Raw genomic sequence first — 13,410 nt, forward strand, 5'->3', positions numbered from 1 at the left:
ACCTACATCTTCCCTGTCTTACTTTTTCCACCCACACCTGGAGTAAGACCACCACAGACAGTTGGCTCCTGGAGATTATCTATCAGGGATATTCCATAGAGTTTCTTTCCTTCCCTCATCACAAACCACCACCCCAATCCCCCTCTGCGGACCACTCTCATCAAGTGGTTCTTCAACAAGAGGCGGAATCTCTCTTACACTGGTAGTGGGGGAGATAGAAGACAATCCCGCCTCAGTACCAAGAGAGAGGGTTCTACTCCACTCCCCATATTTCCTAATTCCCAAAAAGATGGAGAGTGGAGATCCATCCTGGACCTTCAGCAACCAAACATCTTTATTCTGAAGCTGAAATTCAGGATGGATTACACTGGTGTCTATAATCCCCTCCCTTCAGGAGGGAATGTGGTTTGTGGCTATCAACATGAAGGATGCATATTTCCACATAGATATTTACCCATCTCACAGAAAGTCCCTGCACTTCCTGGTTGACCAAGAGCACTACCAGTTTCATGTCCTTCCCTTTGGACTTTCTACAGCACTCAGGATATTCACAAAAGTATTTTTTGCGGTAGCAGCCCAGTTGCGATGCCAAGGCTATATGGTATTTCCATACCTGGACGACTGGCTTCTGGTGGGCTGATCTTGTCAGGAAGTTATGTCAGCAACAGAATCTCTTTGGCACCTTCTTGCTACCTTAAGTGTTTGCATAAATGAAGAAAAATCTCTTTTGTCACCCACAAGGACAATAATTTTTTAGCAGCACAGCTGGATTCAATCTCTGCAAGAGCACTTCTCCTCCCAGACAGGTTTAATGCAATGGGAAACTTGATCCCTCTCATCACGTACAGACAGCAAACTACAGTGCTCTGGTGTCTTTCTCTGTTAGGCCATGTGGCTGCATGCACCTACTTGATGCCATTCACCAGGCTCCACTTGAGGCGCCTGCAAGCATGCCTTCACTCAAGCTACCAACCAAGCAGGGATCACATTGACCCCAATGTCGCTGTTTCCACCAGAGTTCTTACCTCCCTCACTTGATGGTCCAACCCACACAGAGTCATGGTGGGGACTCCCGTCAGCCTTCATATAGCAAAGGCCACAATCCTGACAGGTGCTTTCCTTACAGGGTGGGTGCTCACCTGGACCACCACACTGCTCAGGGGACCCCCAAGAGAGGCCAGGCTACACACAAACTTACTGGAACTGAGAGCAGGTCACCTTGCATGGAAGGCCTTCCTTCCCCTCATATACTCACCCCATGTACAGATAATGTCAGATAATATCACCACAGTAGTCTATATAAATAAACAGGGAGGAGCAAGATCTCATCCTCTCTACCTGGAAACAGTCATACTTTGGAACTGGCGTATCAGAAACCACATTACGATACAGGCCACATGCTTCCTGGGTATTCACAGCTCCCTGGCAGACAGAAGCTTCTATAAAGACCTCAAATGGGAGCTACACGACATAGTTCTAAACAACATATTTCCACAGTGAGGTACTCCCCCATGGGAACTCTTTGCATCCCAGATGAACTGAAAGCTTTCCATGTATTGCTCCAAGGGGTTCCTGGGGTAATGCTCTCCTGGAAAGACAGACTCAGATACACCTTTCTTCCCATTCCTCTATACCACAAGTTGTACAGGAGATCCATTGTAACAGAGCCACCATCGTCCTCCTAGCACCCTACCAATCCATACAATTTGGTTCATGGAACTCTTAAAAATAACTGCATGCCCACCTATCAAAAGCCTCCCATTTCAGGATTTCCTAATCCAGGACAGAGGGAAAAGCAAGCACTCCAACCTAGTCTCACTCCACCTAATGGCCTGGTGTTAGGATGGGCATCTGAAATAGAACACTCATACTCCACCCCTCTACAGAAAATCCTTAACCAAAGTAGAAAAGACCCATTAGAAAATCTCTGAGACTCTTTCTTGCCATAAAAGAAAGATCACGTGGAAAAGCCATATCCTCACAGTGTTTCTAAGTGGGTTTCAGGATGCATATTAAAATACAACAAAATATAAATGTTTCCCATTTCTAGGGGTATTACAGCTCACACCATGCAAGCATAAGCAGCCTCCACTTGTCAGACATTCTGCAGCAGGACATTTGCAAAGCGGCAACTTGGAACTCTGTCAGACATTTGCATCACACTATGCTCTAACTGAAGCTGCAACTGCAGTCGTGTCTGCTACCAACTTCCTCCAGTCTGAACGCTGCTTGCCAGTCACTCACATGTGGAATACACATAGGGACCAGCCCTTGAAGAAGAAATGGAGGTTCTTCAAGATGTGTTGCTCTATCTGTATTCCACTACCTGCCTTCCTTCCCCTCTGCTTCAGATCCTGTTGGATTTGCGGTAAGAAGTGGAACTGGAGGGGCATTGACCAGCATTTCCTCTTATACTCTCAGTCAGTAGCATGAGGAAAGCTACTGCGGATGTGCAAGTCAATGGACACTGCTTTGAAGAATTTCCATACTCAGGTGCATGGCGTGCATGCACACCCTTGTGTAGAATACAGATAGGGACCACACATCTTGAAGAAAATCCAGTTACAGCAAGTGAACTCCATTTTCTGTGATAGTATATACTATACCATGCTGCATGTCAAGAAAACTGCGTACAATATTCAGGGGGTAAATATTCCCCTCATTTGCAAGCCAGACAACTCCACTGAAACTAACAGAGTCATTCCACAGTGTAACTGTCACTTGTATCATTCTCATGACTCTTGTTAATGATATTTACTTTTTGTATTGTGGTAGTGCCAACCTAGATCAGGGCCCCATTGTACAAACACCTGGTAAGAAACAGCCCCTGCCCCAAATGCATAATATCATCTCCATTTTACAGATGGGGAGCTCAGGCCCAGAGAGATTTAATAACTTGTCTAGGATCACTCGTGGAGTCTGTGACCGCTGGAAATTGAACTTCGCTTTCTTGAGTCCTTGTCCAGTGCCTTAACTACAAGACTATCCTTTGGGGTTTTTTTGGTCTTTTGTTGTCCATAAAAAGTTTATATTGAGTTATACATGAAAAGATCCTACAGGGGAAATGGAAATAAGCAGTCTAATTGCAATAATTGTCAGTTGTATTTTTATTTGCAAATACTTTTTCAAACTTGGATTTTTTTAAAAAAGAACAGTTCATCCATATCAATATGAGCTCTATTAAACCAGCCACAACAGAAAATAGTTTGACATATAAAATAAAGGTAGGCCTGAGCTGCAAACTTTTTAAATCCAGGTCAAAGCTAGGAAATGTTCAGGTCTGATGTTTAGCTACTAAACAAATAACACACTAAAATTGCTGTTTTGTAAGGTAATGCTAGGAATGTTAGAATGGCAGCATGTTCCTGTGACTTTTGTTATCAGGACAATTTCCCAAGTTTATAACCATATTTGTCCCAGTAATGATAGTGCTTTTGAGTGATATTTAATTATTATATTGGTTTGACCATCCCCAGTCGAACAGTTTATGTTTTGAAAGATTTCAGACATTTTTGCTCTTCAAGATTATAGAACTGAACATTAATTCTTTTGTCTTCCTCTTTTCCACTACCTTCTGTGTCGCAACAAGAACTATTGACCAGATGGTGGGAAATGTCGGGCATTTTCTCACTGGTTTTCATTTCTTCTGCTCATACAAGTTCTCTGCCAAAAATTAAACAATCCCATGAATCAGCAGAGGAAGGGGAATGTTGGGTGTGGGAATGTTTCATAGCTGAAAGAACACTTTTCCAGTTACCAACCATTATCATAAATTATGATGATTTGTAGTAATTATGATGATTTGTAGTACAGTAATGCCCAAGGGCATCAGCCAGTGCTCAAGGCTCCAGTCTGCCGTGCAAATACACAATAAAAGAAAGTCCGTGTGCCCAAGGATCTTTTGCTAATCTGCATTCCATTAATCCATATGTTTTATAACTCGCTCTGCCAGTCTTTTCCCCTTCTTAGCAAAGATCTAACAGCAGAGTGCTATAGTGAGGCATCATAAAACTAACTATTGTCAGTGTAAAATACACTTACATAAAACCACGATTTTCAGAATGAATGAATGAATCAGATCCATTTGGGGCTGCCTTATTCTTTTTTATACTTTGCTTACCTGCTAATTCACAAAGATCGGTAGTTCGTGTTGGATGCCCAGGACAGTGGTGTGAATTGGTTTAACTGAATTTTCTATCAGCTTTGATTTATAATATTCAGAACTAGGAAGCTTATTGAGAAATGAGAGGTATACAGTGTTAAAAATGCAACATCTACCAACAAGTACTCTTCTATGCTGCTGGAAAGAGCACAATTTCCACCTGCATTTAGAATAGGAAAATGTGTGGTATCTGTTAGTGAAGGATACCTTTTTAATGGTGAGTACTGAAGCATATGCACTGGTTTGCTTACAATGGCTTGCTCAGTCTTAGCTTCATAGAATTTAATGCCAAAAGGGACCATTATGCTCATCTAGTCTGATCTCCTGTGTAACACAGGCCATAGAATTTCACTCATTAATTCCTGTGTCAAGCCTATGGCTTGTGACTGAACAAAAGCATATCTTTTAGGAAGTAATCTAATATTGTTTCAAAGATTTGAATTGGTGGAGAACCCACCACATTCCATGGTAAATTGCTTCAATGTTTAATTCTTCTCTTTTTTTTCTTTTTTTTTTAATAAAAAGAACTTTAATTCTAGACTGAATTTATCTAGCTTCAGCTTCCAGCCATTGAAGCTTGTTATCCCTTTTTCTGCTAGATCAAAGAACCCTTTATTATCCAAAGTTTTCTTTCCATGTAGGTACTTTCAGACCATGATCAAGTCACTTTTTAACATACCCTTGGATAAATTAAAATAAAGATATTATGATTAGATTAAATATTAGGAACAACTGTTAAGATAGGTAACCCGGCAGCCTGGCCCACGACTATTTTTTGAGGGAGAAGGGTCAAACAGAACTTAAACTTTTCAAAGGTCTTAGATTTATTTCTGCCCCAATCTTAATATTAATTACAAACATAAGAGATCAATTGTTGGCACATAAATGGCAAAGGTGTAGGCCAAATATGGCTTTTATCCACCTTTGCACTCTCCATATTCTAGGCCCTGCAGAAGGTTGCTGTAACTTACACTCTGCTTCCCATGGCCTTTTATGGGCTAAGGAAAGCAGAGAATAGTTGTACTGCAGTAGCCCAAGACATTTTGCTCCCTACAGTCTACACCTGAGATATCCTCTATGCCGGAGAGGGACTGCACTGGGCCTCTCTGGCAGCTCCGTGCCACTCAGGAATCTCTCTTAGGCAGGGGGTATTTCCTGGGGACCATTTCTGCCCCCTTCATGCATAGAAACATAAAGGGGCCATAGCACAATGAAGAATTGGCCCCAAAATCTTTGTCTGTAACTATATTTTTAAAATATGATGTTGATTTCTTGGGAAAGGAAATAAAATGTATTACTGCTTCAATTGCCTACCCAGTAAAAGTAAATTTTATTTTCTGAGGATACGAATGTGAATGATGAAAAGTCAGAATAAAATTGAAATAAGGGGTAGCAAAATCCAGGAGAAGCTGCCTCTTGCAGACTTGAATTATAAAGCTTTTGAGCCCAAAATGTTTGTTTACACTGGCTGGGTATTAGCCACAGAAAGTATTTGGCTGAGAGATAAGTGGAAAGAATAACATGGGACAATGGACTGGTCTTTTACCACAAACTGCTTATTTCCATGGCTGTCTCTCTAATGCTGTTGTTTTGTGATACTTGCAGGGTGATATTCCGTTGCAGCAAAAAGATCGTTTCAACATGTTTGAGAAAGCAGGCATCCAGTTCTTGGAAATCCAAAATGTTTGTCTGGCCGATGCTGGAACTTACACTTGTACCGTGATGAATAGCGCTGGGAAGGCATCTGTGTCTGCAGAGCTCATGGTTCAAGGTACAACAGAAAGAGATTAATTGGGAAGAATACAAGTGCACCAGAAAACGTTCTTAAATCATTGTTTTCATCAGGTTCTGACTACGTGTGGATTTTTTTTTTGCCCTAAGATCTTTCTCTCTCCCCCCCTTTGTGTGGAGTGACATTTTGGTGCATCAAAACCTCCAGCACAGTGCTACAACTAAAAACACTGCATTGTATCCAATAGAAACAGCTGTCAAAATGTTCTCATTATCACTTCCCATAGGACCTAGCTTTTCGCTTCACTTTTGCCACTTTGGAGGTTGATTTTTTTTTTTAATCCAAATTTTAATTTCAGCAAGTGGAAATTCTACACTTGTAATTAAAAACTAATTAATCGTGCCATGAGAGAGTGCCTCATTGGTTAAGTAATTGTGTTTAGCATTGTTGTAGCACTTCACTCTTTCAATATACTGTTTGCACATTAATCTTCACAACTCCCCTTTGAGTTATTATTATTATTATATCCATAGTTCTAGATGGGGAAAAAAACCAGAGACACAAGGAGGTTAAGTGGCTTCCCCCAAACCAGCACAGGAAGAGAGATACAAAGCTGAGTTTAAAACTCAGGTGTTTCAAGCTCCCAGGCCTATCCTTGTCTGACTGCAGTTAAAAGGAAAAAATAGATTCTTGTAAGGCCACATGTGTGTGCCACATATGTCATGATCTATAGGTAGTTAATTTTCTGAGCTGATGCTTCTCATACTTGTACATCAACACCAAAAGCGTAGGCCTCTGTCACTTGAGTTACAGCAGAAGTCCTTTATCTCTGAGCGGGTAGTAGGCTGTTGCAGTTGCTGGGGCCAGCTATGTCCCTATGTATGCCATTATGTATGCTGCTATTACACCAGCTTGATGCAATCATCTGAGGTCCACATGAGTCTGTGTCCCATCTGCGGAGCCATTTTGTGAAGCAACAGGGTTACATGTGTGCAAATGAACTCAAGCATGTACCACTTAACTGAAAGGAGTACTTTTCATCTGAGCACGTATCAATCCGTGTAAGCACTGGGGCCAGCCACTAGAGAGAGCCCATTCACCAGTGTACTACTCAGACAAGTTTTTGTTCATTGAATCTCTTATTAAATATGTAAGTGGATTTTTGACTGCTCCCGCCAGGTTAGTGATCCTACTGTGTATAATAGACACATCTGCCTTGGGAGATATTGTGGGCCGGAAAGCAGCAGTTCAGCCACATTGTGTACAAATGTCAGATTCTAGCTGCATCCCTAATTAATGAGCACATTCTTTCCTGGGTCAGTACATTCAGAGTAGGAGAGGACTATGGGCCCCAGACATTCAGTAAAAAGGAGGTTACATGGTAGTGTATTTGTCTTATCAGCTGCCTTTACCATTCCGACCACCAATATCTAATTCTTTAAATATCGGTTAAGTCAGAGAGTAGGAAGTGCTGTAAAGCATTATCAGGCAGTCATACAATTGAAATTACTGCATTATTTTTAAGCAAAGCCATGTAGATCGCTTGAATAGATAATCTTGTTCCAAGAGCTTTGTTTCTTCCAAGTTTCCACAGTTTGGTGGAGGGTGAAAAAAATGTTCTCTTAATTGATAGGGTCATGTAGCACTCTTTTGTCTGCAGCCAGCTGAGGTTTGTTAAGCTTTTTTCTGGATCTTTATCTGATCATCTTTCAACTGGGATTCAGCTTATTTCTTCAGTGAAGAATTTTTTTAACTGTTTATTGCCAGACTAATTGAAAGGTGTTGATGGGTTATTTTTGTCCTTTGTGCCTTTAGAGTCTTTTGTTCACTCTTTGTGGAGTGCTGTGTTTGCACCACATCGCTCATCTCTTGATGAGACAAGGATTCAAATGTATGGCTCACCTTGAGCATGATTCATTCTGTATTTGCTCACCTCTTCCTTCATCTCAGCCATTAAATAGCTTTGTGCTGCAGTCCCAGTCACACAGCTGGCCTAGTTCAATTTGAAACCTGCTGCTGATGCGCAAAGGATGGAAAACACTGTCTTTTGAAGGTTGAGTATTGCCCCCCTGATGCTACCACCTTTTGCTGGATGATGCAACCACTATCCACCCAATATCTGAATCTGAATTTCCCAGAACAAACTGTGGTGCACTGTCCATCAAAATGTTAGGCTGAGCCTCCTGAGAATAAAGTACACTACAATGAAATTGGAAAACTGAATGAAAACACTTCTTTGGAATGCTGTGTTCAGTTCAGGTGTCCACGGTTCAAGAAGGAAGTTGAGAAATTGGAGAGGATTCAGAGAAGAGCCACAAGAACAATTATAGGATTATAAAACATGCCTCATTAGTGGTAGACTCAAAGAGCTCAATCTATTTAGCTCATGAGAGAGAAAGTTAAGGGGTGATTTGATTACAGTCTGCAAGTACCTACATGGGCAACAAATATTTAATAATGGGCTCTTCAGTCTAGCAGAGAAAGGTATAACATGATCCAGTGGCTGGAAGTTGAAGCTAGACAAATTCAGACTGAAAATAAGATGCACATTTTTAACAGAGAGTAATTAACCATTGGAACAGTTTACCAAGAGAGTGGTGGTTCTCCATTATTGACAATTTTAAAATCAAGATTGGGTGTTTTTCTAAAAGATCTGCTCTATGACCTGTGTAATGCAGGAGGTCAGAGTAGATGATCACAATGGTCCCTTGGAATCTATGAATCTATTAACCTTTTAATCTGTCGCATTTTAGTAACTCGCTAGGCTAATTGGAATAGCCACAACTCATGATCTGGCAACCTCATCAATGCATTCAGCGAGCTAGTACTATAGAATCCTCTAGGTATAAGAGAAATGCAGTAGAATCTTTTTATGTTATGAGCATAACTGAAATGTGAGCAAAACGTGTATAAAATGCAGTATGGATTTCTGTGTGTTAACACACAGGGTGCTTTGGAGAGGTGGCTGCTAGAGGCATTGACATTCACCAAGCTGCCTTCGTTTTCAAAATATTTCCTCAGAAAGAATGCTCCGGGCCCCTTTTACATGGGCGTTGTTCCTCCAAGCCAACTACTAAGATCAAGTTTAATTTGCTGTTCTTTGCCTCAGTTTCCCATGTGTAAAATGGAGATAGTGAGCCTTATCACCTTTCTTCAGCTCTTTAAGAGCTATGGATGAAAAGTGCTCTATGAGAACCAGGTATTATTTGTATAGGGATTTTGGGTGTCCGGCTTCAGACACCTTGAAAGGGCCTCATTTTTCTGCATGTACTGAGCACCCACCCTCTCAAAATCAGGTCACTTTAAGGTGTCTCAGATTGAGAGTAAACAATCACTTCTCACTTTTGAGTAACTTGATTTAAACAACCTAGAATAATTGGGTCTTTTAGAATAAAAAGAAAACTAAATCTCTTTTTTGGGCTATAAATTGCAATGAGCAATTTGAATCCCTGGATTCATCATAAACCCTCTGTGAGCTTCTGTGCTGGAACATTTCTTCCAAAACTGAAAGATACAATATGTTGGTTTCATTTCATGCCATTGTTTGTCTTTGTATTGAACATGTTAATCTCTACCAGCCAGCTAAGGCTTAATCAGGAGTTTGTGGCTGGATACAGTTTACAGCCAGAACACTTGCTTCAGCATCTTTGGGATTACACTTTTGAGGTCGAATACAGAGAGTGTGAGGGCCACATCTTCTCTGAAATTTCATTAAGAATTAACGAGCAGCCTCCAGCAGGAATATCATACATGTCTGCCTTTTCTAACACAGAACATTCCAGTCTGACAAAGCCCTTTAGCTTTCAGTGGGCCTTGCAGTTGATAAATCCAGGAATATCTTAAACTGAGATAAAACCTCTTGCCATTTCAATTGAGCAGTCAGCGCTTGTGGTTGGGAGTCAAGATCTGTTAATGAATCTGTTGTGGTCCAGTGACTCAGCAAAAAGTGGGTCTAATTTGGTCCATATCAACTTTCCTCTGGTGGCACGCCGTAATGTTGACTCCCATCCAAAAAAAAAATTGAGACTCTCCAAAATATAAACTTTGCCTAAAGCTTTATTTTGAAATTTCCCAGGCTTGTATTTAGTATAATATATTTACCTTTTTTTTTTTATATTTCAGGTTCAGATAAGACGGACCTTAATGTTCACCCACTATGGTATGTTTTTCACACAATACATTTTTCCTTTTCCAGTCTTTTTAAATGCAATACACTGCAGTAAAGTGAAACTCCACTGAAAGAGAAACACCCCCTCCTTCTTTACGGCATAAGTCCAGTCTAACTTCCGGGGGCTAGAAGGAAACTTTACTCAGGGATGGATTATCTCATGATGACCTACTGCAGGAATCCGTGTATGTAGAACCTCAGAGTTACAAACACCTTGGGAATGGAGGTTGTCTGTAACTCTGAAACGTTTGTCACCCTGAACAAAATGTTATGGTGCTTTTTCAAAAGTTTACAACTCAGCATTGACTTTATACAGCTTTGAAACTTTACTATGCAGAAGAAAAATGCTGCTTTTAACCATTGTAATTTAAATGAAACAAGCACAGAAATAGTTTGCTTACCTTGTCAAATCTTTTTTTAAATTTTCCCTTTTTTAGTAGTAGTACAGTATTTGCTGCTCTTTTTTGGGTCTCTGCTGCCTGATTGCATACTTCCAGTTCCAAATGAGGTGTGTGGTTGACCGGTCAGTTTGTAAATCTGTGCTTGTACTGTACCTCCTGTGAAGCATTTGGTATAGGTCACTGTTGGTGACAGACCACTGGTCTGATCCAGTAAGGCAAAATTATGATGATGTCTTCGAGGACATGGCTACAGAATCTATGTGTGAATGAAAAGAGAGGTCACTTGCTCTGAGCAGTCCCCTAATTCATGCTCAGAACACTTGATACATCATGTCAATATGGAGCAGATATTTCTTAAAAGCATGGTGCTGCATGAGTCTTAATTAAAAACTGAAAGTAGATGAGTAAGAAAAGGGTCTTGTGATTATGATTTCTATTTTCATATATTTAGAAATCATCTGAAGGTTTTAGTCCTTCTGGAAAACAAATTTTGGGAACTGAACAATCTTATACTTACGTTGGACTAACTTGATATTTAAATTATTATGTCTGCTGAAGTAAAGGAAGGTTGGAGTTCTAGAAATGATGGTTGAGATTTTCAAAGTAGTCTAGAGGATTTATACACCAGGTAACCAATGCAAACAATGAATATGAAATATCTGTGCTGCTTCCATGAGCAATTACATGCTGTGCTTCTAAGTCCTTCACATTGAAATTCCAGGATTAGAGCTGGTCTGAATGATAAATACAATGCTAAGACCTAGGTGTCTCATGAGAACATACTTTATTACAAGCTCTGAAGGTAACATTGAGCTACTCAAGAGCCAGAGCTTGCAATATACTGAGGTCTCAAGAAGCCGAGCTTCTCCTCCTTTGTATCCTATTAATAGGAGAACAGGTATGTTTTGTGAACCGTCACATTGTACAATTGCAAGTGCAAGCCTGATACACAATAACTTATCCAACTCAACCTGGTTGAGGCCCCTAGGCACTATGGGTAAAATTTTCAAAAGTGCCTAAGTGACTTGCGAGCCTCAGTCCTATTTTCAAGGGGCTTGGGGACTAGAGCTTAAATCTCATTGAAAGTCAATAGAAATTAGGTTCCCAATTCACTTAGGCACTTCTGAAAATTTTACCCTATGTTTAATAAGCATAATAATACAGGAAAATAGTTAACTGAAATTACCTACAGGAAGTTAATTTACACAGTGTTTTGAATTATAAATATATGTGGTCTAAATTCGTTCACACTTATACTGTTTTACACCACTGTCACTCCATAGATTTAAATGGACTGAACTCTGAATGTCAGACTGTGTATGTGAGATCAGAATCTGCCCCATATCATGTAAAAGAGGGCCTGAGCAGAGGACTGGGATCCAGCAACTCTTCTTTTGTAATCAATGCTCTGACACTGAGTCACTCTGTGGGACAAGGCACTTAATCTCTATCTGTAAAAAGGGAATAATAATACTTATCTATCTCGCAGGGGTTTTGTATGGGTTAGCTAGTTAACAGGAAATTAATTAATTCTGGGAAGTCCCGTGGCCTGTGTTATACAGGGGGTCAGACTAAATGATCCCTTCTGGCCTTATAATCTATGAATGTTTGCAAAGTTCTCTGAAGCTAGAAGTGCTGTGTAAGTATGAATTATTACAAGCAATGGCTTGTAATCTCTAAATAAATAATTTCCCTCCAGCGTTCCAACAAAATCAACTACCACTGCAATCAAAGCTATTGAAAATTCAGAACTCAAACTGGCAACTAGCAATGGGATTGCTAAGGAATGGGATTGCAGCACTAACCTTACAGTTGAAACCAAAGAGAGGACAGCAGTGAAGAAAGAGGCCTCTTCTATCTTTTCCAAAGAAGTCAAAGACAATAGACAACGACAGCTCAGAGAAACCAACGCAGAGCCCCCTCAGGAACCTAAAGGAGAAGCAAGGGGATCTCAGGGCCTACAGAAAACTTCCAGCACCATAACGCTCCAAGCCATTAAATTGGAACCAGAACCAAAGGCAGAATCCAAGGCCACTTCCACTGGACAGGATGAGGGCAGGAAAAGGGCTACACAGCCCCTGACGACAACTCGACAAATGGCTTCTCTCATAAGGCAAGCTGGTCCGAGGAGTAGGGAAGCAGAAAACAGAGTTGGAACCAGGAAGAGCACAACAGAGGAGAAGAGGGATCCTCAGGGATTGCCTCCGCAGTTTGAGAGCCGTCCACAAAGCCAGGAAGCATTAGAAGGCCAGGAGGTCAAATTCAAAAGCAAAGGTAAAGGGATGAAAGCTTTAAAAACCTGGTGCTTAGGGCTCTGTTGCTGTAGATGGGAGAACGGGGAAATGCTTCACTCTTCAGTGCAGGTTTCTCCTCCTTCCTAAACCATTCTTCGGACAGCTCTTCTGTGGACAAGGAACTCCACACTCTCACCAGCAAAACCTTCATTCCACTGCACAACACTGTGTTTGTTTTCTGTGTCTGATTTCTGTACAGGGCCAGACCTTAATATGGTTGTTCAGTGAAGTAACGAGGAGTAGGATCCCCAGGTCTCTCTCCTGCTTGGCTGTTCCAGGGCTTCCTGCATCAAGGCTCAGATGCAGAATGGCTGAACCTGGGCTGCATGCCCAGTGCTCACACCCTCCTTACCCTGCCCCACCAGCAGATTCTTGCCTCTGACCTGTAATGCTGAAGTGGTAAAAGAGGGTAAATAAGCTGCACCTTTCCAGCGCTGTAGTAAGTTACAAGCAAGGGATAGAGTAGAGAAGGAATTGTAATGGAGTCACACTGCTTTCCCTGGGCACTTACACACCACTCCCTACTTAGGGCTCAGCCTCGCAGCTCAGTTTAGTCAAGTGTTTCTAATGGTTTAACCACAGAAGATCATAATTAAAAGGCCCTGGCTCAGTGTTTCCTCTTCTTCAGAAGTGGATCAGATTTTAACTTCTCA

The 13,410-nt window shown here is 41.1% G+C and overlaps 1 protein-coding gene across 2 annotated transcripts in view; it reads left to right on the forward strand.

Annotated features, from left to right (window-relative positions):
• The window catches only part of MYLK (myosin light chain kinase), a 325,439-nt gene that overhangs the window by 148,816 nt on the left and 163,213 nt on the right, over positions 1-13,410 (forward strand). For both annotated transcript variants that reach the window (XM_067549625.1, XM_067549626.1), the window contains exons 6-8: positions 5,768-5,933; positions 10,017-10,053; positions 12,163-12,737. In XM_067549625.1, coding sequence (XP_067405726.1) covers positions 5,768-5,933; positions 10,017-10,053; positions 12,163-12,737 — 778 coding nt within the window. The remainder of the gene's footprint in view (positions 1-5,767; positions 5,934-10,016; positions 10,054-12,162; positions 12,738-13,410) is intronic.

The sequence above is a fragment of the Emydura macquarii genome, unplaced genomic scaffold (genome assembly GCF_026122565.2).
Source record: "Emydura macquarii macquarii isolate MOO-44397 ecotype Brisbane River unplaced genomic scaffold, CSIRO-AGI_Emac_v2 contig_1253, whole genome shotgun sequence".
Lineage (NCBI taxonomy): Eukaryota > Metazoa > Chordata > Testudines > Chelidae > Emydura > Emydura macquarii.